Source organism: Chiloscyllium plagiosum, unplaced genomic scaffold, assembly GCF_037043375.1.
Source record: "Chiloscyllium plagiosum isolate Xiang-an unplaced genomic scaffold, Cpla_swu_hap1 HiC_scaffold_42, whole genome shotgun sequence".
In the NCBI taxonomy this organism is placed as follows: domain Eukaryota; kingdom Metazoa; phylum Chordata; class Chondrichthyes; order Orectolobiformes; family Hemiscylliidae; genus Chiloscyllium; species Chiloscyllium plagiosum.
This window is the reverse complement of record NW_028270180.1, coordinates 31,946,431-31,970,106: the sequence shown is the minus strand read 5'-3', so window position 1 is coordinate 31,970,106 and position 23,676 is coordinate 31,946,431. Positions and strand designations below refer to the sequence as shown.

Sequence of the window (23,676 nt, the reverse complement as noted above, 5' to 3'; positions counted from 1 at the left end):
GACCACACCTGGAATATTGCATAAAGTTTTGGTAGTCTTTGAAGGAGGATGTAGTTGTATTTGAAGGCAGTTCAGAGGTCATTTACTTGATTGCAAAGATGAGTGATTTGTCTGAGTTTGAGTAGGTTAGGCCTATATTTTGGAGTTTAGAAGAATAAATGGAGATGTGATTGAGCTAGATTTGCTAAAGATGATTGACCGTGCAGATGCAGAAATAATGTTTGTGGGGCAGACTAGAGTGAGGTCACAGCTTTTGGATAAGAATGAGAAAATTTAAATTAAATATGAGAAACTGCTTCTCATTGTGAATCTGTTTAATCACTGCCTCAGCATGTGGTGAATGCTAAAGGATTATTTAAATTTGAGAAATTGGTCAGATTATTAAATAGTAATGAATTGAAGATGGGCAGGAATGTGAATTTTAATCAGTTGAGATCAGCCATGACCGTTTTGAATGGCAGAGCAGACTTAAGGGTTGAATTGCCTACTCTTGCTCCTAGTTCTTCTGTTGTGTTCTAATTTGATAAGGCTGTGGTGCATGAAGAAGCATGTGGGATTCTTGGAGGACTGGAGGTGTGGTGCACATGTGGCACTAAAGGTTGGCCACCTAAAAGATGTGTTCTGCATATTTTTGTTAGCAATCTGGATTCTCCTTAACAGTTATGAAGATTTTATTTATATAAATAGTGATTGCTGAGAATTACCAGAATCTGTCTTTTCCCATATCTATTTCTGGCTATGTTAATACATAGAACATAGCACAGTAAAGGCCCTTCGGCCCTCAATGTTGTCCTGACCTTTTATCCTCCTCCTAAAATCAAACTACCTTACATTTTACAATCATCCATGTGCCTAATCAAGAGTTTGCTTAAATGTCCCTAATGTATCTGAGCCTACTACCACTGCTGGCAGTCCATTCCACGTACCCACCACTCGTGAGTAAAGAACCTCCCTCTGACATCTTCCCTAAATCTTCCTCCAATCACCTTAAAATTATGCCCCCTCATAATAGCCCTTTCTGCCTTGGGGAAAAAAGTCTCTGGCTATCCACTCTATCTATGTCTCTCATCATCTTGTACACCTCTACCAATGTCACTTCTCATCCTCCTTCGCTTCAATGAGAAAAACACTAGCTACCTAACCTTTCTTCATAAGACATGCCCTCCATTCCAGGCAGTATGCTGGTAGATCTCCTTTGCACCCTCTCTAAAGCTTCCACATCTTTCCTATAATGAGGCAACCAGAACTGAACACAATACTCCAAGTGTGGTCTAACCAGGGCTTTATGGAGTTGCGGCATAACCTTGTGGCTCTTAAACTGAAGCCCCTGCTAATGAAAGCCAGCACACCATATTCCTCCTTTAACATTCCTATCAATTTAGGTGATAACTTCGACTGATCTATGGATATGGACCCCCAGGATTCCTATGTTCCTCCACACTGCCAAGAATCCTGCCTTTAACCCTGTATTCTGCATTCAAATTCAACCTTCCAAATTTAATCACTTCACACTTTTCCAGGTTGAACTCCACCTGCCACTTTTCAGCTCAGCTCTGCATCTTGTCAATGTCCTATTGCAACCTACAACAACCCTCCACACTATCCACAACTCCTCCAACTTTCATGTCATCGGTAAACTGACTAACCCGTCCTTCCACTCCCTCATCTAAGTCATTTATAAAAATCACAAAGAGCCGAGCTCTCAGAACAGGTTTCTGTGGAACACCATTGGTCACTGAGCTCCAGGCTGAATACTTGCTATCAACTGCCACACCCTCTTCAATGGGCCAGCCAATTCTAAATCCAGGCAGCAAATTTCCTTGTATCCTATAGCTCTTTACTTTTGAATGAGCCTACCCTGGGGAACCTTATCAAATATCTTGTACACCAAGGTGTAAACTCCATGTACACCACATCTACTGCTCTACCTTCATCAATGCATTTTGTCACATCCTCAACGAATTCAGTGAGGCTTGTGACGCATGACTGCCCCTCTCAAGAGCCATGCTGACGGTCTCTGATCAAGCTATGCTTTACCAAATATATGATGATTGAGAATTTGTAGTCATTACCTACAATCACCTAGAACCACCAGGCTTGCAAAGGTGAGAAGAGTGTCAGGAGGGGAATAGCATGCAAGGTTGTTGTCCTGCGATGTAAGTGGATGGGTGAAATGATGGAATTGGATGCATGTGACCAGATGGCAAGGAAAATTAATAGATGTAACTTATTCTTCAGAAGCATTCTGTTGCATTGAAATTATCATTAACTATTCTTGAGTGAAAATTTTAGAAAAGCCATCAGGTGTATTAGATTAAGGTGGTATTGTCTGATACTTGCAATGTTGCAGGATTAAAATCCTGAAACACTGTTCCCAGCAGCAATGTGGGTGTAACTACACTAGATTACAGTGGTGCAAAATGCCAGGCCACCATTGTCTTGGGGCATATAGTGATCTGTTGACCTGTACCCTGTAGAGCTTCTACCCCATGAGCATACTGTGGCACAAACATAGATTCCAGTAAGGAGTAGTAGTAGTGTTGCAATGTAACTTGACTCTTGAGTAAGTAATTTATCATGGAATGTGACTGATAGATAAAATATTTTCAACAATAAATGCTGACGTTAAGGCAAGCAGATTTGAAGGAGATACAATATTCATAACTCAAATGATATTAAGCCCATTGGATGCTTCGGTCAGGAGAAAACATTTCCATAACTACTTAAGTAGGAACTGTTGAATAGGATCATGGCTGATCCAACATTTGTGACTCACTTTTCTAATAACTCTTCCTCTACTGATCAAGAATGTATCTTCCCACAGTTCTTCCCAGAGTTCACTGCAACAACGGGGTTCCAAAGACACTAAGCCCTCTTAATTCCTCCTTGTCTCAGTCTTAAATTGGCACTTTAATTGTAAGGCTGCCCTGTTCTAGACTCTTCCAAGAGAGGAGACATCCTCTCCGGATTTATTCTGTCAAGAATTTATCCTCCTAAGAATCCTATATGTTTCAATGAGATCAGAAGGTTGTGGTAGAGAGTTGTTATTCAGACTGGAGGCCTGTGACCAGTGGTGTACCACAGGGATCGATGCTGCGTCCATTGTTGTTCACTTTTTATATAAAATGATTCGAATGAGAATTTGGGAAGTATGGTTAGTAAGTTAGCAGATGACACCAAGGTTCATGGTATATTGGTCAGTGAACCTAGGTTATCTGGCAATGCAGTGAAATATTGATCAATTGAGTCAGTAGGCTGAGGATTGGCAGATGGAGTTTAATTTAGATAAATGCAAGGTGTTGCATTTTGGTGGGTTAAACCAGGACTTGCACAGTCAATGGTACGGACCTGGGGAGCGTTGTAGAACAAAGATGTGGGAGTACAGGTTTGTGTCACCTTGAAAGTAGAGTCACAGGTAGATGGTGGTGAAGGGGTTCAGCATGGTTTCTTGCATCAGTCAAGAATATTGAGTATCAAAGTTGGGATGCCTTGTTTCAGCTGTTCATGACACTGATAAGGCCACATACTGCATGCAGTTCTTGTCACCCTAATGTAGAAAGGATATCATTAAACTTGGAAGAGTGTAGAAAAGATTTAGCAGGATACTACCTGGACTGGAAGGTTTGAAGTATAAGGAGAGATTGGATTTTATCTGGAGCATAGGAGATTGAGGGGTGACCTTTTATAGAAGTTTATAAAATCACGAGCGCAGATTGGGTAGATAGCCAATAGCTTTTCCCAAACTAGAGGAAGTGGGTTTAAGATGAAAGTAGAGAGAGATAAAACAGTGCAGAAGAGCAACTCTCTTTCACATAGCAAGTGGAGAGTGTCTGGCATGGGCTGCCAGAGGTTGTTGTGGAAGCAAGTATAATTTTGATATCTAAAAAATATTTAGACAGGTAGATCAACAAGGATACATGTATCAGGATGTGGATTATAGTAGGCAATTGGACTAGTTTAATTGTGAAAACGGGGAAGGATGGGCAAGTTGGGTTGAAGGGCTTGTTTCCAATCTCTAGAGCTCCATGACTATCTCGTCTTGTTCTTCTAAATTCTAATGAGTACAGTCCCAACCTTTGCTCATAAGACAATCTCTCCATACCAGGGATCGTCCTAGTGAACCTTTTTTGAATTTCCTCCAATGAAATAATGCCTTTCCCTAAATAAGGGGGAAAGTGAGGGCTGCAGATGCTGGAAGTCAGAGCTGAAAATGTGTCAGGCAGCATCCAAGGAACAGGAGAATCGACGTTTCGGGCATAAGCCCTTCAGGAAATAAGGGGACCAAAACTGCTTTCAATATTTCAGATGTACATTTAACTGAAATTCTATGGCCATAAACAAGTCATAAGGTTGGACTCTTGATGAAATTTATATTCCTATTTCTAAATCTGTTTTTACACATGAATAGTTTTGTATTTTTAAATATTTTCATATCAATTAGAAATTAAAGTAGTACTGCTGCAAGGATATTAATCTAGCAGAAGATTTGCTATTAATTTATCAGGAATTTATCATTTCACTTGATCACATGAAGAATATTAAATGAATCAGACTACCAAAGGCTCCTTTTCAAGAGATGTACTGAAATTAATTTACAGAAGATTTCTTTTGGGCATTCTGGAGCAAAAACTTTCCAAGTAGGTTGAGATTCCCTTATACACTGTGTAAATGAATATTTCCTTGAGTACTGGAAGAGAGTAAGTTTGCTTTGTTTAACTGTGCAGTGGTTAGCTGAGTTTGTTACTGGCATTTATTGTGTTAAGATTTAAAATGTCTTATATCACAGCGCTGCTAGCCAGCTGGGATTTGAATACTTAATGAGCGTTACTGTTTGAGCTGACCGGTCACAGTCTTTCAATTATCCTGTGCAACTGAAATAAATTCACATCAAAAGTATTTAAATGTTACTAACCCCAGCATCTGCAGTACCACTTCTGCCTTACCTATTCCTTGGCTCAGATATCTTGGTGGCTTCAACCAGCTTTATATTCAGTTCCAGTTTTGCTTTTTACAGAAACTTCGAGGTTCAGTTTCTGTGTCAGTTTGGATCTGATCCAAAAATGCGAGTTTTTAAACCAGTACATCACCAGCCTATCCATCAAGTCATCCCGACTGGTTCTGCAAGCGGCAAATCCCATCATAAGAACTTTAACAGAGTAAATTGCAAGGAAAGTTTGATTAATTGACACATTTTTAGTATTATAAAACCAGATTAGGGTTAGATTCATGGAGCTACTCAATCATTTACAAAAATAGTGCGCACAGATGAGTTTCATAATGTTAGTAAGAATGTAATGTTGCGGAGCATATAATTTTGTTGGATTACCTTCCTGTGAAGCATTTGAGATTTTTTAATGTTCACTATTCTGAAAATATGAGTAGATTTTTCTTAATTGAAGGGAACTACAATTTAAAATGTTATGTTGAGGCTAGCTGTCATTTTGATTAAGACAACAGATAGTTTCCCTCCAGCTTAAAGCTCTTCAAAATTATGATCATGTGACTATATATTTTTATTGGCTTCTATCCTATCAAACATGTTTATATGGTAAATATAAATTGAAAGAGTAACTTTTTGCATAATGCTGTGAACAATAAATAAATTTGTATGTGCAATTAGAAGAACTATTCATGCAATGAATTAGTGAATTTAAGACCATTTGCTAAACAGGAAATGGTGCGATCTGCATGTTTCTCTTCTTTTATTTCCCATGGTTCTTTTAGAACATTCATGTTTGGATAAACAGTACTTCTTTTGAACGCATGAGGTGTTTTTTTCTGCAGCATAACAGAAAAAAAATGCACTAATGTAGGAAAATGTGCGTTTTTGGCAAGAGAATGATAGCTGGAATTTAGCAAAGCAGTTTAGATCTGCATTTATGCCAAGTGAATCTTTACAGTTTGTTGTTTGTTTGTATTTCATAGTTTTAGGATGAATATTCAATCCATAAATAGCCAAAAATATTGTGACAGTTAAATTATTGAGTTGAATCTGTTTATGTTCTCTATTTTGTGATGCAGAATTAGTTTGTTGGAAAGTACAGCTTTAATAGAAGGAAATCTTGAGGTTAGATCTTTGCAAGATTAGAATCTCGAACATCTGCATTACCAATCCTAATGAGGGAAGATGCATTTTGATGGCATGATTGAAATGTTACTTAAAAGTTAGTGGCAGATATTTTTGTGCGAAAGACTACTCCTTTTAGTGAAGTTTCAGCTTTGGCTTTTAGTTGTAACAAAAATTAGCGTCATAGAGATGTACAGCACGGAAACAGACCCTCCAGTCCAACTTGTCCATGCCGACCAGATATCTCAACCCAATCAAGTCTCTCCTGGCAGCACCCGGCCCATGATCCCTCCAAAGCTTTCCTATTCAAATAACATTCAAATGCCTTTTAAATGTCGCAATTGTGCCAGCCTCCACCACTTCCTCTGGCAGCTCATTCCATACATGTATCACCCTCTGCATGAATAAGTTGCCCCTTAGGTCTCTTTTATATCTTTCCCCTCTCACCTTAAACCTATGCCGCCTAGTTCTGGAGTCCCTCATCTCAGAAAAGATGTTATCTATTTATCCTATCCATGCCCCTCATGATTTTGTAAACCTCTATAAGATCACCCCTCTGCCTCCGATGCTCCAGGGAAAACAGTCCCAGCCTGTTCAGCCTCTCCCTATAGCTCAAATCCTCCAACCCTGGCAACATCCTTGTAAATCTTTTCTGAACCCTTTCAAGTTTCACAACATCTTTCCACTAGGAAGGAGACCAGAAGTGCACACAATATTCCAACAGTGGCCTAACCAATGTCCTGTACAGCCGCAACATGATCTCCCAACTCCTGTACTCAATACTCTGACCAATAAAGGAAAGCATACCAAACACCGCCTTCACTATCCAGTCTACCTGCGACTTCACTTTCAAGGGGCTATGAGCCTACACTCCCTAGGACCTTACCATTAAGTGTATAAGTCCTGCTAAGATTTGCTTTCTCAAAATGCAGCACCCCACATAATGGAGATGAATTAAACTCCATCAGCCACTTCTCAGCCCATTGGCCCATCTGATCAAGATCCTGTTGTAATCTGAGGTAACCTTCTTTGCTGTCCACCACCCCTCCAATTTTGGTGTCATCTGCAAACTTACTAACTACACCTCTTATGCTCACATCCAAATCATTTATATAAATGATGAAACGTATTGGACCCAGCACTGTGGCACTCCACTGGTCACAGGCCTCCAGTCTGAAAAACAATCCTCCACCACCACCACCACCACCTATCTTTGAGCCAATTTTGTATCCAAATGGCTGGTTCTCCCTGTATTCCATGAGATCTATACTTGCTAACCAGTCTCCCATGGGGAACCTTGTCGAACGCCTTACTGAAGTCCATATAGACAACATCTACCATTCTTCCCTCATCAATCCTCTTTGTTACTTCAAAAAACTCAATCAAGTTTGTGAGACATGAATCTCCACACACACAGCCATGTTGACTATCCCCAATCACTCCTTGCCTTTCCAAATACATGTACATCTTTTCCGTCAGGATTGCTTCGAACAACTTGCCCACCACTGATGTCAGGCTCACCGGTCTATAGTTGTCTGGCTTGTCCTTACCACCTTTCTTAAACAGTCGCACCACGTTAGCCAACCTCCAGTCTTCTGGCAACTCGCCTATGATAATTGATGATACAAATATTTCAGTAAGAGACTCAGCAATCACTTCCCTAGCTTCCCACAGATTTCTGCGGTTTCTGGGTTTGCTTTTCTTGTAGTTCTTTGTAGTTTTGAGTTTACAAATGTTTGCAAATAGCAACCTGGTGTGGGAATTATATAATGTATTGGATTTTTAATCATTAATACATTGAGCATTCATCTAAACTATTTTGATAAATGATTATCTCTGACGATCTGAATAATCTAAAGGGAAGGAGGAAATTTATTGCAAATTTTCTAACAAATTATGAATATGTTAGAATTAGGTTTTATTGTCATGAGAAATGCTGGAGTTTGAGTGCTGGAGTGCAATGAAAAATGTGTAGTCACCTTTCTTTAGCGCCATCTTGGTTCAAAAACCAGAACATAACAAACAAAAATAAGCAAAGCAAAAAAAGAGGGCATCTCAATAATGGTCTTTGGAATGGTCAGCCTCTGATGTAGGCACTGGGGCCTGTCCACAGCCTGCAGTCTTCTGCTGACCTTGTCACATCTGATTATTGAAAGGAGGTTTGCTCTCATTGCCTCCACCGCCTCTGATTGATGGGAGGAGTTGCGAACTTGCTGCCGCCGTGTGTCACACCACCGTGAGGCATTCCATGAACAGTGTGCTGTTGTTGCCATGCTGATGACCTGCTGCGCAACGCTTAAAGAAAACTCTGAATGATAAGAGATTTCAAAGAGGCATAGAACGGCTACACGAGGAGGGCAAAAAACTTGGCAGATGGAATATAATGTGGGTAAATGTAGGCTTTGGCATAAAGAAAAGAAGAGCTCAATTATTTAACTAGAGCAAGACTGCAGAAAGTTTTGGAAAAGAAGAATTTGACAATCCTAATCCATAAATCACAAAAAGCTAACAGCCAAGTTCAGCAGATAAAGGGAAGGTAATAGAACGTTGGCCTTTATTTCAAAGGGAATGGAACATAAAAGTAGGGAGATTTTGCTGAAACGATAAGACACTAATCAGTCCTCAAGATTACTGTGAACTGTTTTGGGGACCTTATCTGAAGAATGAAATACTGGCTCTGAAGGCAGTCTTCAGTTGATACCAGTATGGAAGGATTGTCTTATGAAGAGAGGTTGAGTAGTTTGGGCCTGTACTCAGAAGAATGAGAGGAGATCTTATTAAAAGATTCTTTTGAGGTCTTGACAGGATAGGTGCAGGGGTTGATTTTCCCTTGTGGAAATGCCTGGGATCCAAAGGCATAATATTAAAATAAGGGGCTGCATATTTAAGACACAGATGAGGAAGAAATTCTTCAGTGGGTAATGAATCTCTGGAATTCATTAACACAGAGGGCTGTTGAGACAGCGTCATTAAGGAAATTCAAGGCTGAATGGATATTTAATCAGTAAGGAAATCAAGGAATACAGGAAAATGTAGCAAAGTGTTTAGGATTATCACATTAGCCATGATCTCACTAAATGGTGCAAAACGTGTGATTTTTGCTTTTCAACAAATTCATTTTAGTTGTATTTCACATCAAATCTCCCTTTACGTTTATCTCATCTCACTTAACTGCATACTTTGCAGCTGAGGGGACAAGCAAATAGCCAAACATATCTTCATAACCTTTGCCAAAGCCAAAGTATAATCCAAGGTAGAAAGATTGCCATTTTTCTGGTTTTCAATTAAGCAGTTGACCTCTATGCAGTGGTGTCATCTACTTGCCTTCCAGGGAAGTGTGAAAGCTAATGCCAAATAAGATTGGCATTTATTGTAGAGCTAACAATAATATGTAAGTATATTTGTTCCTGTGTTACAGCAGGAGTCAAAGAATTTTTTTTTAGGCCTCAGATGTTTCTGAGGACGACTTTTATATTTTGGGCAATTTTTCTGGAGCATCCTTTTTCACTCTGGATAACTCCTTTATTAGGTGATAGTCATTTAGCACTATCTTCTATATTTTTTTGATAGCCGTTTCTTTTTAGGTAAAAAGTTGGCACATGTACCAAAGATTGCATACATCTATCTTTTAACTTGAAAGCTATAATTAAAAAGATTTTTTGCCTAAGACATACATTCACCAAAATATGGTTAAATACATCTATTATGTAAAATGACGCAACATTAATTCTGATTTTCCAGGGATTATGTCTAACTAGGAAAGATACTTGTAAATAGCTTACTGGTCATCTATGTGAAATTGAATGCATGTTGAATATCATCTAAGTAAACAGTTTTCAGAGTATCTATTGCTTTGTATACTCTGTACAAAGACTGTTTTAAAAAGAAACTCTATACTCTATTGTGTCTCTCGACATTTTAAAAAAAATGTTGCAGCCTCAGCTCTTTGATTTTGCTTTGCCTTTACCGAAAGTTCACTTGCATATCTTCTGCTATTTAATTATAAACTCCAACAAACATAGTCAGTATTGGATTAAGTTACATGATGCATAAAGTTTGTGGTAACTATCCAACAATTATTGGATCACCATCTCCCCTTGACTGATGCCTTGGCTCTGTTGTCACTTTAAACCCTCAACCCCCAAGACCCTCTGGGTCAGTCCTTACCCCTGGCTGACACACAAACCTAAGTATCATGTGTTGAATAGTGACTTGTGATCTTGTGAATCTCTGCATGGTAGCCTTTCACCTAATTGAAAGTTATTCCTCTACCCCATCCAATCATGGGCTGCCTCTCTTTGCTTTTGCTACTCCTTCAATCAGAGCTTACTTCTCTGAAAACAAGAGAGGGAACTTGTGATTGGACTGCAGCAGCAGCATTGATGACAGAATGTGAGATTGGAGGAAGAGGTCTTCACGGAATGTGTTCATCACATTGTAATGACTTTTCTCAGATTGATCACCTTGCCTTCACTCACCTTCCCGCCAAGCCTCCCAAAAAAATGTATTTTGATGGTTATGGTTGCAGCAGTGCTATTTAACTGATCATCGTGATAGGTTTAACTTAGTTTTAGGATTAAAGCTAAATTTGACTTTTCAAATATTTTAATGTGGGATGAGAGCATTGCGGACTAGGCCAGCATTTATTGCTCATCTCTAATTTTCCAGAGGACATTTTAAGAGTCAGCTGTTGGTCTGGAAGCACATACAGGCCAGACCAGATGATGATGGCAGTTTCCTTTCCTAAAGGGCATTAGTGAACCTGAGCTCACTGAACCCTAAAACTGTAACGGGCATGTCTTTTCAAATAAGTTAGTAGAGGAGCATGCATGTTTGCATTTAGAGCCTGTGAGAATTTTTAAGTGTACATACTTAGAAACTGTTTCAGTGGAATCTGTCAGGGTTATTTTAAGCCTTATCTTTGCCACAATGAATCTGAGAGAATTGGACCGAAGGGTCTGTTTTCATGCTGTACATCTCTATGACTCTGATTACTTGTTGGTATTCACTCTGGGGCTTCTGAATTTTTTTTAGCTTTCAATCTGAAATTATTAATTCGCTTGAGTTTATTTTAAACCTACAAAAGTTTGATTTGTACAAAATGGTCTAATTGTTGAACTAAATTGCAGCCCAAACTGTTTATTTTGCAGTCCAACAGTGTAACATTCGATGCATGAATGGTGGCTCCTGTGCTGAGGATCACTGCATTTGTCAGAAAGGATATATTGGGACTCACTGTGGACAGCGTAAGTAATGTTACCAATAGATAATTCTGATTCTTAAAAAGATTGTTTTTTAAATTCAATCTCCTTCAATCATTATGTAATCAACCACTGTGCTCACATTTACACTGTATGTATTTCCTTAATAAAAGCAAAACTATTGCTGGGAATACTGAGCATATCAGACAGCATCTATAAGAGAGAAACAACTAATGCTTCAGGTCAAGACAATCTTTCATCAGAACTGAAGGAAGATGGAATGTAAGCTTTTTAAAAAATGAGTGGAGTGAGGAGATAGGAAGATCAAAAGTGAAGCTTTGTGATAGGTGAAGGGTGGAGAGATTAAATAATAAAGACTTCAAATTGTAAAAGAGTGGTAATGGGTATAGTACAGAACCAGAAGTTGTCACAAATGGTTGTGTAGCAATCTTTTGAGTGTTGCATGAAAAAGACAAAAGATCAGTCTAATCCAGCAAAACAAAACAAAGGGGGAAAAAGGAAGAAAACAGAAGAAATAAAATAAGTTGGGGAACTTAAAGTTCAGAAGCAATAGAGTTCCAAATCTAAATATCAAGTTTTGTGATTTTAATACCAGATTTATAACATCAATATTTTGGCTTTCTCACTTAGCTCATATTTCTCTTATAGTGACAAAGACACACAGGAGCAAATTAGGTGGCAGATTTTGGAAAGGTGCAAACATAACAGGGTTGTTGTCATGGATGACTTCAATATCCTTCATATTGATTGGGACCTCCTTAAAGCAAATAGTTTGGATGGAGCAGATTTTGTCAGGTGTGTCCAGGAAGGATTCCTGACTCCATATGTAGATAGCCTCCCCTCTAGTCCGCCTATGTTGGATTTGGTGCTAGGCAACGAACCAGGCCGGGTGCCACATATCTGTGGGAGAGCATTTCAGTGATAGTGGGCACAACTCCCTGACCTTTTACTATAGTCATGGAGAGGGATAAGGAGCAGACTGCATGGAAAAGTATTTAATTGGTGGAGGGGAAATTGCAGTGCTATTAGGCAGGAACTGTGGAGTCTAAATTGGGAACAGATTCTCAGGGAAATGCATGACAGAAATGTGGAGGTTGTTTAGGGAGTACTTGCTGATGGTGCTAGGTAGGGATGGAGACAAAGAAGGGATAGTAGGGTGAAGGAACCTTGGATGGCAAGAAGTGTGGAACATCTAGTCCAGAGGAAGAAGGAAGCTTGCTTAAGGTTGAGAAAACCAGGATCAGATGGAGCTCTGGAGCGTTACAATGTAACCAGGAAGGAACTGAAGAATGGACTTAAGAGAGCTGGAAGGGGACATGAAAAAGTGTTGGTGGGTTGCATTAAGGACTACCCCCAAGATATTCTCCACTTGTGAGGAACGAGAAGGTGGCCAGAGTGAGGGTATGGCTGATCAGGGGCAGTGAAGGGAACTTGTGCCTGGAGTCTGAGGAGGTAGAAAAGGTCCTTAATGAACACTTTGCTTCAGAATTCACTAGAGAGAGGGACCTTTTCATTTGTGAGGACAGTGTGAAACAGGTTGATATGCTCTAACAGGTTGATATGCTCTAACAGGTTGATGTTGTTAAGGAAGACGTGCTGGAAATTTTGAAAACTGTAAGGATAAATAAGTTCCTTGGGCCAGACAGATTATACCCTAGGTTACTATGGGAAGTGAGGAAAGAGATTACTGTGCCTTTGGCAACGATCTTTGCATTCTCACTGTCCACTGCACAGATGATTGCAGGGTGACAAATATTATTCCCTTACCTGAACAAGGGAATAGGGATAACCCTAAGAGTTACAGACCAGTTGGTCTGACATTGACATTGGTGGTGGGCAAATTTTTGGCAAATATTCTGAGAGACAGCATTTATAATTATTTTACTTTTAGAGATGGTCTTTGAAGATGTGACAAAACACATTGAAGGTGGAGCAGTGGAGGTAGTTAGCAAGGTGTTTGAGGTTTCCCATGTTGGGCTCATTCATAAAGTAAGGAGACATGGAATGCAGGGAAATTTGGCTGTCTGGATACAACATTGGCTGGCCTATAGAAGAGAGGGTGGGAGATGATGGAAAATATTCAACCTGGAGCTCGGTAACCAGCAGTGTTCTGTAGGGATCTGTTCTGGGACCTCTACTGTGACTTTTATAAGTAACTTGGATGAGGAAGTGAAAGGGTGTGGTTGCTGATGGCACAACATTCTAGGAAGGATGTAGAAGCTTTAGGGTGCAGAGGAGATTTACCAGAATGCTGCCTGGACTGGAGGGCAGGACTTGAGACGTTGAGGAAGCTAGGGCTTTTCTCACTGGAGTGAATGGGGGTGAGAGGTGACATTGATAGAGGTGTAAAAGATGACGAGAAGCATAGATACTAGTGGATAGCCAGAGACCTTTTCCCAAGGCGGAATATGGTTGTCATGAGGGGCATAATTTTAAGGTGATTGGAGGAAGGTTATGGGGCGATGTCAGAGGTAAGTTTTTTATACAGAGTGGTGATTGAGTGGAATGCACTACCAGCAGTGGTAATAGAGTCAGATACATTAGGAACTTTTAAACAATACTTGGATAGGCGTATGGAAGATAGTGAAATGAAAAGTATGTAGGTTAGTTTGATCTTAGAGTAGGATAAGAGGTTCGCATAACATTGAGGGCCAAAGGGCTCTGTTTTATTTCTTATTTGAATAAAGTATCAGTCATTGTTTTTTTGTGGGAAAGTTGTCAAAGAGGAGTCTTGAGTCCTGAGTTCGATGATACAATTCAATCTTCGTGCAGAGCTCTTTACCAACGCTGTATGGGGGAGAAATGTGAGGTAGTACCTGAGACACTTATAGTCCCAATCAAATACTGTATATTTTTACATTCTAGCTTTACAATAGCCACATGCCACATTGATCTTGCAGTTTATTAAAGACACTAACAATAGCTATTTCCCTTCAACAAATACCATTGACTTATACCCTCTAACTTCTTGACTTAAACCACTTGAAGTAATCACCAAACATCATCGCTTCACAATAGCCATGTTGACCTCCCCATAGGTGATTGTTTGATCTTTGGACTTTCTGTTCCTTCCTGTCAGTATGCTAATGTGACTAACACCTGTGCTCTCCAAGCCTATTTCTTACCAGCATGTTTATTTCCCTGTCATGCCAAGCTATAACTATATTTTCCCATAAATCGCCTTTTCAGTTCCCACTAATTGTCCTTGTCCACGCCCAAAGTGGCCATGATTTGGTTATGGCACTTCCCCAATACATAGACGCGGCTATGGAAGAATGCCCTCAATTTCCCTGTTTCTCGAAATCCTTCACTATCACGGTTACCAACTTTTCAGCTTTGGGATACTGTTTGTGTGGGAGTGAGGGCCCCTTTATGGCGCCTACAGGTAACAACATATGTTGCTGTTTGTATGGCTCACACCTCTGGGTCCTAGCTATCAAAGAATCTCTACAGTGTGGAAGCAGGCCATTCAGCACATTGGGTTCAGAGAGCATCCCACCAGATTCACCTCTTTTTTTTTTCCTCTTCTCTTTCTCCCCCCCCCGCCCCCCCCCCCTCCCCCAACACACAGATCTCTGGTGCTGTGAGGCAGCAGTGTTATCCACTGAGCTTCTATGTTGCCCCAATCACTCCCCAGATTCTCTGATCATCCAAGTCGACCTGCAATGTAGCATATCCTTTTCTTCCTGTCCATATTGTGGTGAGAAGATTGCCCTGTTATGCTTTGGGTTTCTACATCTGTAGGCACATGTAACTGTTCTAAAAGGTAAATTCCCAGAATGGCCCCTTCCTTATTCTCACATAACCAGATCTGAATGAATTCTGCAACATTCCTGATTTGGTTCACTTAGCCAAGCTTTTTCAGTTCTTCTAATTTCTTTAATTTTGATTTGAGGAGGTAAGGGACAAACCCATATTGGTCATCAATTATGGATGTTCCTCTATCTGTTAACATCATACACTGCTGGTCTGTGACAGTGTTCCAATAAATATTCTTGCATTCCTCCCAATTAAGAGTGCTCCTCCCTCATGTATTTGCATAGGCGTCCTTAAATGCCTGCACCCATCTCGTGGGCGTCAGTCAAACTTGTCTGCGTGGGACCTTTTTTAAATTTGGTAAATTCTGCAACACACTCTTACAGACTTTCGCCCTATTAAGAATGTGTATCTCATTGTTGGTGAGACTGACCCTCTACCAGTTTGTCAAATTTCTCCCATTAAGGGCCTATCATTCCCTTCTACGTAGACAATTCGTTCAATGGCATTTGTCTCTATATTGAGATAAAACGTTCTAATTTAACTTCCTTTCTCTCCTGTTAATTCTCCTGCCTATTTCTCCAGCCCTTAAATACAGCCTGCAGAGATACCATAGGCGTGGGTCTTTGATTTATATGGTGTTGTTATCCCACCCGTCATCATCCTTATGTCCATATGCATCCATTTTGTTGACCAGTTCTCCCCAATCAATATCATTTATCCCATTACAGTCTGTCAGTTTAGGTGGGATGCTGGGCACTGTCTGACCTTTGGCTGAGTGGACTACATCTGAGTGTTGTCACTCATGCTGCTGCAGCTTGTTAGTCATATTCCTGACATGGGCTGTCACAGAGCTGCCTTCTCCTATTTATCCTTTTTCCTGTCCTAGCCACCAAGCTTGTTCTGGAATTGGGGATTTCTGGTATTGACTATTTCTTGATCAATTTCTGATTAATTGATGTCTGTACCTGCAGCACTCTGGCCCCCATATCACTTTTCCTGTATCTTTAGTTTTACAGTCCATAAGACATAGGAGCAGAAATTAGGCCATGCAGTCCATAGAGTCTGGTCAACCATTCGATCATGGCTATTAAGTTTATCAACCCCTTTCTGCTTTCTCCCCATGAACCTTGATCCCCTTGATATTCAAGAACCTGTCCATCTTAGCCTTAAATATACTCAGTGACATAGCCTGCACTCCCTTCTGTGGCAATGAATTCTATAGATTCACCACACTCAGGCTGAATGAGTATTTCCTTATTTCCATTCTAAAAGGTCTTCCCTTTACTCTAAGGCTATACCCCTGGGTCCTAGTCTGTCATGTCAATGGAAACATCTTCCTGACATCTCTGTCCAGGCCATTCAGTATTCTGTATGTTTCAATTAGATCCCCTTTTATCCTTCTCAACTCCAAGTGTAAAACCAGAATCTTCAAACATTCCTCAATGTTAAGCTTTTCATTCTTGGACCATTTTTGTGAACCTTCTCTGAACATGCTGCAGGGCCAGTATGTCATTTGAGATATGGGGGCCAAAACTGCACTCGATCCTACAAATGTGGTCTGACCAGAGTCGTCTTGAGCCTCAGGAGTACATCCCTGCTTTCATATTTAAGTCCTCTCAAAATAAATGCCACCATTGCATTTGCCTTCCTAACTACTGACTCAACCTGCAAGTTTACCTTGAGCGAATCCTGGATTAGAACTCCCAAGTCCTTTTGCACTTCTGAATTTTCTCCCCATAGTTTGTGCCTCTGTTCTTCTTGCCAAAGTGCACGACCTCACATTGTACTCTTTGTCCACTTTCCTAACCTCTTCAAATCCTTCTGCAGTGTCCCTGCCTCCTCAAAGGTACTTGTCTCTGTATCTATCTTTGTATCATCTGCAAACTTAGCCAGAATACCCTCTGTCCCTTCATCTAGATCGTGAATGTCTAAAGTGAAAAGTTGTGATCCCATCATTAAGCCTTGTGGAACACCACATTTCACTGACAGCCATCCTGAGAATGACCCTTTTATCCCCACTCTCTGCTTTCTGCCATACAGCCAAGTTTCTATCCATGCTAGCAGCGTGCCTCTGACACCATGGGTCATTACCTTACTCAATAGACTCCAATGCAGAACCTTGTCAAAGGCCTTCTTGAAGTCCAGATAAAAACATACATTGGCTGTCCTTGGTCTAACCTGCTCGTTACTTCCTCAAAGAACTCTAGCAGATTTGTCAGGCATGACCTCCCCTCAATGAAACCATTCTGACTTTGCCTTATTTTACCAGACACTGCAAATATTCAGAAATCTCGTCCTTCACAGTGGATTCCAGGATCTTACCCATGACCAAGGTTAGGCTAATCAATCTATAATTTTCCATATTTTGCCATATTCCGTTTTTAAACAGGGAAATCACGTTAGTGATTTTTCCCAACCCTCTGGGACTCTCCTTGAATCTAATGATACCTGAAAGATCACTATTAACACCTCTACTTTTTCTAGCTATCTCCCCTATCACCCAGATGGGTGTAGTCTATCTGGTCCAGGTGATTCATCCACCTTCAGGCCATTCAGTTTTTCTAGCACTTTCTTGGTGATGGCAACCATACGCAGCTCTGCCCCCTCACACTCAAATGTTTGGGATATTACTTGTGTCTTCCACTTTGAAGACTGACACTGAAGTAATTATTCAGTTCCTCAACCATTTCCTTGTTCCCCACTACTATCTCTTCAGTGTCATTTTTCAGCGGCCCAGCGTCGACTTTTGCCTCTCTCTTTTGCCCTTTTATATATCTAAAAGTATTTCTTTTCTATTACAGGCTAACTTATCCTCAAATTCAATCTCCTTATTTCTTTTTGTTGCCCTCTGTTGGTCTTTGTCAGCTTCCCAATCCCCTGGTTTCTCACTGCCCTTTGCCACATTATCTGCTTTCTCTTTTGCTCTTATGCTATCCGTGACTTCCCTAGAACAACCATGGTTGCCTCATCCTCCCTGTACCATGCTTATTTTTCCTCCAGGATGAATCGGTGTTTCCTGTTCCGGTCTTTCCTCCTACTCCCTCATGCCTCTGTAGTTGCCTTTATTCAGCTATATTGTTTGCTCTGATTCTGTCTTCTCCTCCTCAAATTGAAGAGTAATTTCAATCATTATGATCACAGCCTCCTATGGATTCATTCACCTTAAGCTCCCTTGTCAAGTGTGTCTCATTGCACAATACTAAATCTAGTATTGCCGTTCCCTAGTAGGTTCCACCACCAGCTGCTCCAAAAAGCCATCTCGTAGACATTCCACAAATTCATTTTCTTGCAATCCACTACAAGCTGATTTTCCTAGTCCACCTGCGAATTGAAATCCCCCATGGTCACTAATTTTGCCTTTCCTGCACATCTTTTCTATTTCCAGCTGTATCTTGTGCCCTAGCTCCTGACTATTATTAGGAGGCCTGTATGTAACTCCAACTAGAGTTTTTAACCTCTAGTTCCTCATTTTACCTACACAGATTCTACAACATCTGACTCTGTTTGGTTTCTTACTATTGATTTAATTTGGTTTCTTACTAATAAGGCAACCCACCCTCTCTGCCCATCTTTTGGTAGGATGTATATCCTTGAATATTCAGCTCCCAATCCTGATCCCCTTGCTGCCACATCTCTGCGATGCCTACCATGTCATACCTGCCAGTTTCGGTCTACGCCACAAGCTCATTTACTTTATTCTGCATGCATTCATATATAGCATCATCAGTCTTGCAATAGCCATTTCTCTTCTCATTGTCATCCGTTTGTCCAGTGTGCTTGAAGTTTGATTGCCAACCCTTTCTGTACATTGTCATATTTGTGTCTGTGCTGGAGATTTTAACTACCTCTAAGTTCTGCCTCTAATTCAGGTTTTCTAATTTTCCCTATAACTGAGCCCCCCCCTCACCCCCCCCAATCCAATTTAGTTTAAAGCCCTGTCTACAGCCCTAGTCCACTGCCATGACTGTTCTCAGTCTGTGGTTTTGCACCCTACTAGAATGCTTTACAGTCTGAATTTAGAGTCCTGCTTAGAGGCCTTCTCTTTGTTCCTAGTATGGTATCTCTAATTCTCTATCCTGTTTTGCTGTGGATTATTCACCCATTCTGCTGTCAGCTCTATAAATAGAAGGTCAATTGTGGTTTTTTATTTTCTTGATTAATGCCTTTGTTTTGTGAAATTTAAAAACAAAGTTTCCGTGTTTATGAAAATAGATGAATACAAACACTCGACATTATTTTTTGTACAGTGAAACAAATCCTAAATGCATTTCCAAAATTAAAAATGTTGTATTTCAGCTACCTGTGAGAATGGCTGTTTAAACAATGGAAGATGTGTTGCTCCCAATCGATGTGCCTGTACTTATGGATTTACAGGAGCACAGTGTGAACGAGGTAAGACAATCTTGTGCGTAACTGATTCTAAACATATCGTGATTCACTTGGACTGATGCCTGGGATAATGGTGTTGGCCTATGAAGAAAGGTTGAGCCATTGGATTTCAAAGAGTGAAGTGATTTCAATGAAATATAAAATTCTGAGGGGCCTTGACAAGGGTGGATGCTGGACGTCTTCTCTTGTAGAAAAATTTTCTATATTATCAAATAGTTACTAGCGTATTAATTTACATTAATGCTAAATGCTATGTTCTATTTGATTGTCATCTCTTATTTAATTTAGTGTGCAAAACTTATGAATATAAATTTTTCTGCTTCTGGTTTGTTTTTGACATGTGAAATCTAAGCTATTACTCCATGTCATTCCTCAAGGAAGCAAGAGGTGTGTACAGCCTGTAGAATTCTAGAGTCGGCCACGTCTTTTTGTGACTGCTTGGTCCCAATTTATTTTGTGGCATATCTGCTGTTTAGTTCTTTCAGACTAGATGAGCTGGTTTTAGCGTTTAGTGTTGGCCACCATTATTGAAGGCATTTATCCACCTTTTTGAAAAAAAAATATTCACCTAGTAGGTTTGGGAACATGTTTCTTAAATTGATTCTGTGATTCCTCATCTTGTTAAATCAGCCAAGGGTGTATCTTTAAGAATGTAGCTGAAGGGCTTTTTAGCAGTATGATCATTGCTTGGAATTGCTCCCATAGCATTTATTGTTTCTGTCACCTAATGCCACAAGACTCGCCACATTCTTCTTGGCAGACTGCAATATACACAGCTGTTCATTCATGACAGCATACATTTGGCCTATTCATTAATATTTCCCAGATCTTTCAGTTTATTTTACATGGACGTACGTGACTCATGGTTTACTTGTCTTAGCCAGCACCAATATTTATGTGCAGGTTATCTGAGGTTGGAATCCTTAGGCAGTGCAACAGTGACCAAAAAATTGCTGGACCTCCAACCAGTTGACACATAACCAGTGTCCACTCCCATTTACTTCTCATTAGATACGCAGTGACTCATGTTAGTATTTTGATCCTTTTGTAACTTATGTAGCTTTCTTAATGTTTGACACTGGTAATCGTGACACAGATGCTTGAGGTCTTACAGCACTAAGTGTTACTTCTTCATTAAAGTGCTTGGAGGAAAAAGAAGGAATTGCATTCATAAACTATGATGCCTTTTTATGACCACTGAACAGCCCAAAACACTTTGACAATTCAAATACTTTTAAAATTTGTAGTCATTATTTAATCTGGGGAATGTGGCTGCCAATTTGCACAAACTCCAGTAAGTAGTTAATGACCAGAATCTATTGTGTGATGTTGATTTGAGAAATAAATATTTGCCAGGAAACTGGTGATTCAAAATAGTGAAATGAGATCTCTCATGGACACATGAGGGGGGGCTTTGGTTTAACATTTTATCTAAAAGATCACAACTCCAACAATGCAGTGCCTTCCCAGGTACTGAACTGTGGTGTCAGCTAAATTGTCTTGTCCAAATCCTGGAGTGGGACATGAAATCACAATCTTCTGACTTAAAGCATGCTTTTATACTGACTGAATTAGAGCAGTCACTAAAGCTTATTCATGATGTTTTAGAAACAAAGAAAAACGGGTAGACCATTTAGTCCCTTGAGCCAGTTCCACAGTTTTACAACATCGTGGATGATCTGTGACTTAACTCCATATTCCTGCCTTTGGCTCCTTTCCCTTAATTTTTTGTTGAGCATAGATATTATCTATTTCAGATATAAAATTAACAACTGATCTAGCATCCGCTGGCTGTGGAAGAGAATTCCAAACAGCTACTGCCCTTTCTAATCTGTGTCTCCTCAATAGTCTGGCCCTATTTCTTAGACTATACCTCCTAGTTCTAGAATCCCTAACCATAGATGTACAGATGGAGAAAGACTCTTCAGTCCAACTCATCCATGCTGACCAGATATCCTAAATTAATCTAGAAGGGCTTATGCCCGAAACGTCGATTCTCCTGTTCCCTGGATGCTGCCTGACCTGCTGCGCTTTTCCAGCAACAATTTCAGCAAATTAATCTAGTCCCATTTGCCAACATTTAGCCCATATCCCTCTGAACCTTTCCCAGTCATGTCCTCACCCAGATGCCTTTTCAATACTGTGATTGTACCACTTCCTCTGCTAACTTATTCCATACATGCACCAACCTCTGTGAAAAAGCTGCCCTTTCGGTTCCTCTTCTTTTAGTTCAAACCCTCCAGCCCTGGCAACATCCTTGTAAATCTTTTCTGAACCCTTTCAAGTTTCACAGCATCATCTTTCCTTCAGCAAAAAAGACCAGAACTGAACATAGTATTCCAAAAGTGGCCTCACCAATGTCCTGTACAGCTGCAACATGACCTCCCAACTCCTATATCCATACACTGACCAATAAAGGCAAGCATACCAAAAGGTCTTCACTGCTGTCTACATGGGACTCCACTTCTGAGGAAGTACAAATCTGCACTCCAAGGTTTCTTTATTGAGCAACACTCCCCAGGACCTTACCATTTATATGTCCTGTCATTTATCTAAATTAAACTCAGTTTGCCACACCTTGGCCCAGCCTAACAAGGTTCCACTGTGTGAGGTAACCTTCTTTACTGTCCACCACACCACCAATTTTGGTGTCATCTGCCAGCTTACTAATCATACCTCCTACTTTCACATCAAATCCTTTACATAAATGACAAAAAGCAGTGGACTCAGCAGCGTTTCTGCAGCACACTGCTGGTTACAAGCCTCCATTTCAAAAAGCAACCCTTTTAAGCAAAAGGGGTAACAGAAACCGAGACCTGTCACATTCCCCCGCCCCGACACTCTGGGACTGGGGCTGCGCCAGGTGAAAGGCAGAACAAGGCCCACGCTGCTCTTTCAAAGCTGTCTTGACTTTGTTAAACAAAAATAAAGACCCTATTACTCTGGAGGGTAGAAACAAAAACAGAAAAAAAAAATGCACGCCCTTGACTCCATACCCGTCAATTCCTTTGGGCAAGGACTAAAAGTGGCCAAAGTGAAAATAAACTCTAGCAAAATCAAAGAAAACAAACAACTAAATAAATAAATTGCCACTGCCCCATCCTCAACGAATGCTACTGGAACAGTGACAGTGTGGTTTAAAATCCAGAGGATGTTCCACTGTTCATTTAAACTAAAAATAAAAGCTCCCCCCCACCCCCCCATCTCCAAACGCATTTTAGTACAGGGACAGTATGTGGCTAAAATAAATGCCCCCTTGTAAGAACTCAGGGGTCTAACATTGGAACAAAGTGAAAATAAAACGCATAGCTTCCCTGGGCAACAAACCAAAAACAAACTCAAAAGGCAAAACAGAAACTTGTATTCCAGAAACAATGAACAAAATCAGAATGTTATTATCCAGGTTGATAATGCCCTCTGGCCCTTGTGGCACTGAGCTGCCTTGAAAGGCCTTGATCTGTCAGTGAGCACTGTGTGCACCCTCTCCAGGGATACCCAAGCACAGATGTAATTGTGACAGGAGGCAGACGTTAAGAAACAGCAAGCCCCTCTTTCGCTTGCTGCCTGAAACTGTTAATGGCCATCTTGTCCAGACCCAGAAGCAAAGCCACGAGAAGACTTGTAGAGTTCCCTGCACTGGGTGCCTGTAGATCAGGAGTGTGGGACTGAAATGCAACCAACGTTTTAACAGCAGCCCCTTCAAAGAAAGCTAAGGGTCTGCAGGCGATCGCATTCAACTTGTAAGTGGAAGATTGTCTCTTCCAGGCCACACATCTACCATATGCCAGGTTGCCTGTTCAGTTGCCAGTTGCACGGGACCGCTACGTGCAGTACACTTCACCCCACATGTAAAAGGGAGGACCCCTTTGTAGAGAGCCTTCCACAGTGGATCTCTGCTGTCTTAGAGCAAAACATCAAGGTGCTGAAATGGAGAGTGTGCGGCATCAACCTATATAAATAACACCTCCATGCTGTTTGTAAGGGCACTGGGATCGTATCCCCGAGATGGCTCAGGTTGTGGGGCACCATGGTACAGACCCAATATCAAGTTACTGACGGACAGCGGTCAGTTTTTCAGCATGCCTGACCAGCCTCTAGTGCACGTGAGATGTCCTTGTCAGTCAAGCTCTAGATAGCTCGAGTCATGAATTGGAGGGATCCTCTCAGTCAACTCTGCTGGCATTATCTAGTCCGCTGCCTCTCTGCTATCCAGTGTGTCCCCAACTCTGTTCAGCTCTA

At 40.7% G+C, this 23,676-nt stretch overlaps 1 protein-coding gene across 1 annotated transcript in view; it reads left to right on the top strand.

The window, feature by feature from the left end:
* Positions 1–23,676, top strand: part of LOC122542423 (fibrillin-1-like) — a 610,102-nt gene that overhangs the window by 14,928 nt on the left and 571,498 nt on the right. Inside the window, exons 4-5 of the mRNA XM_087981979.1 lie at positions 11,218–11,313; positions 19,345–19,440. Coding sequence (XP_087838105.1) covers positions 11,218–11,313; positions 19,345–19,440 — 192 coding nt within the window. The remainder of the gene's footprint in view (positions 1–11,217; positions 11,314–19,344; positions 19,441–23,676) is intronic.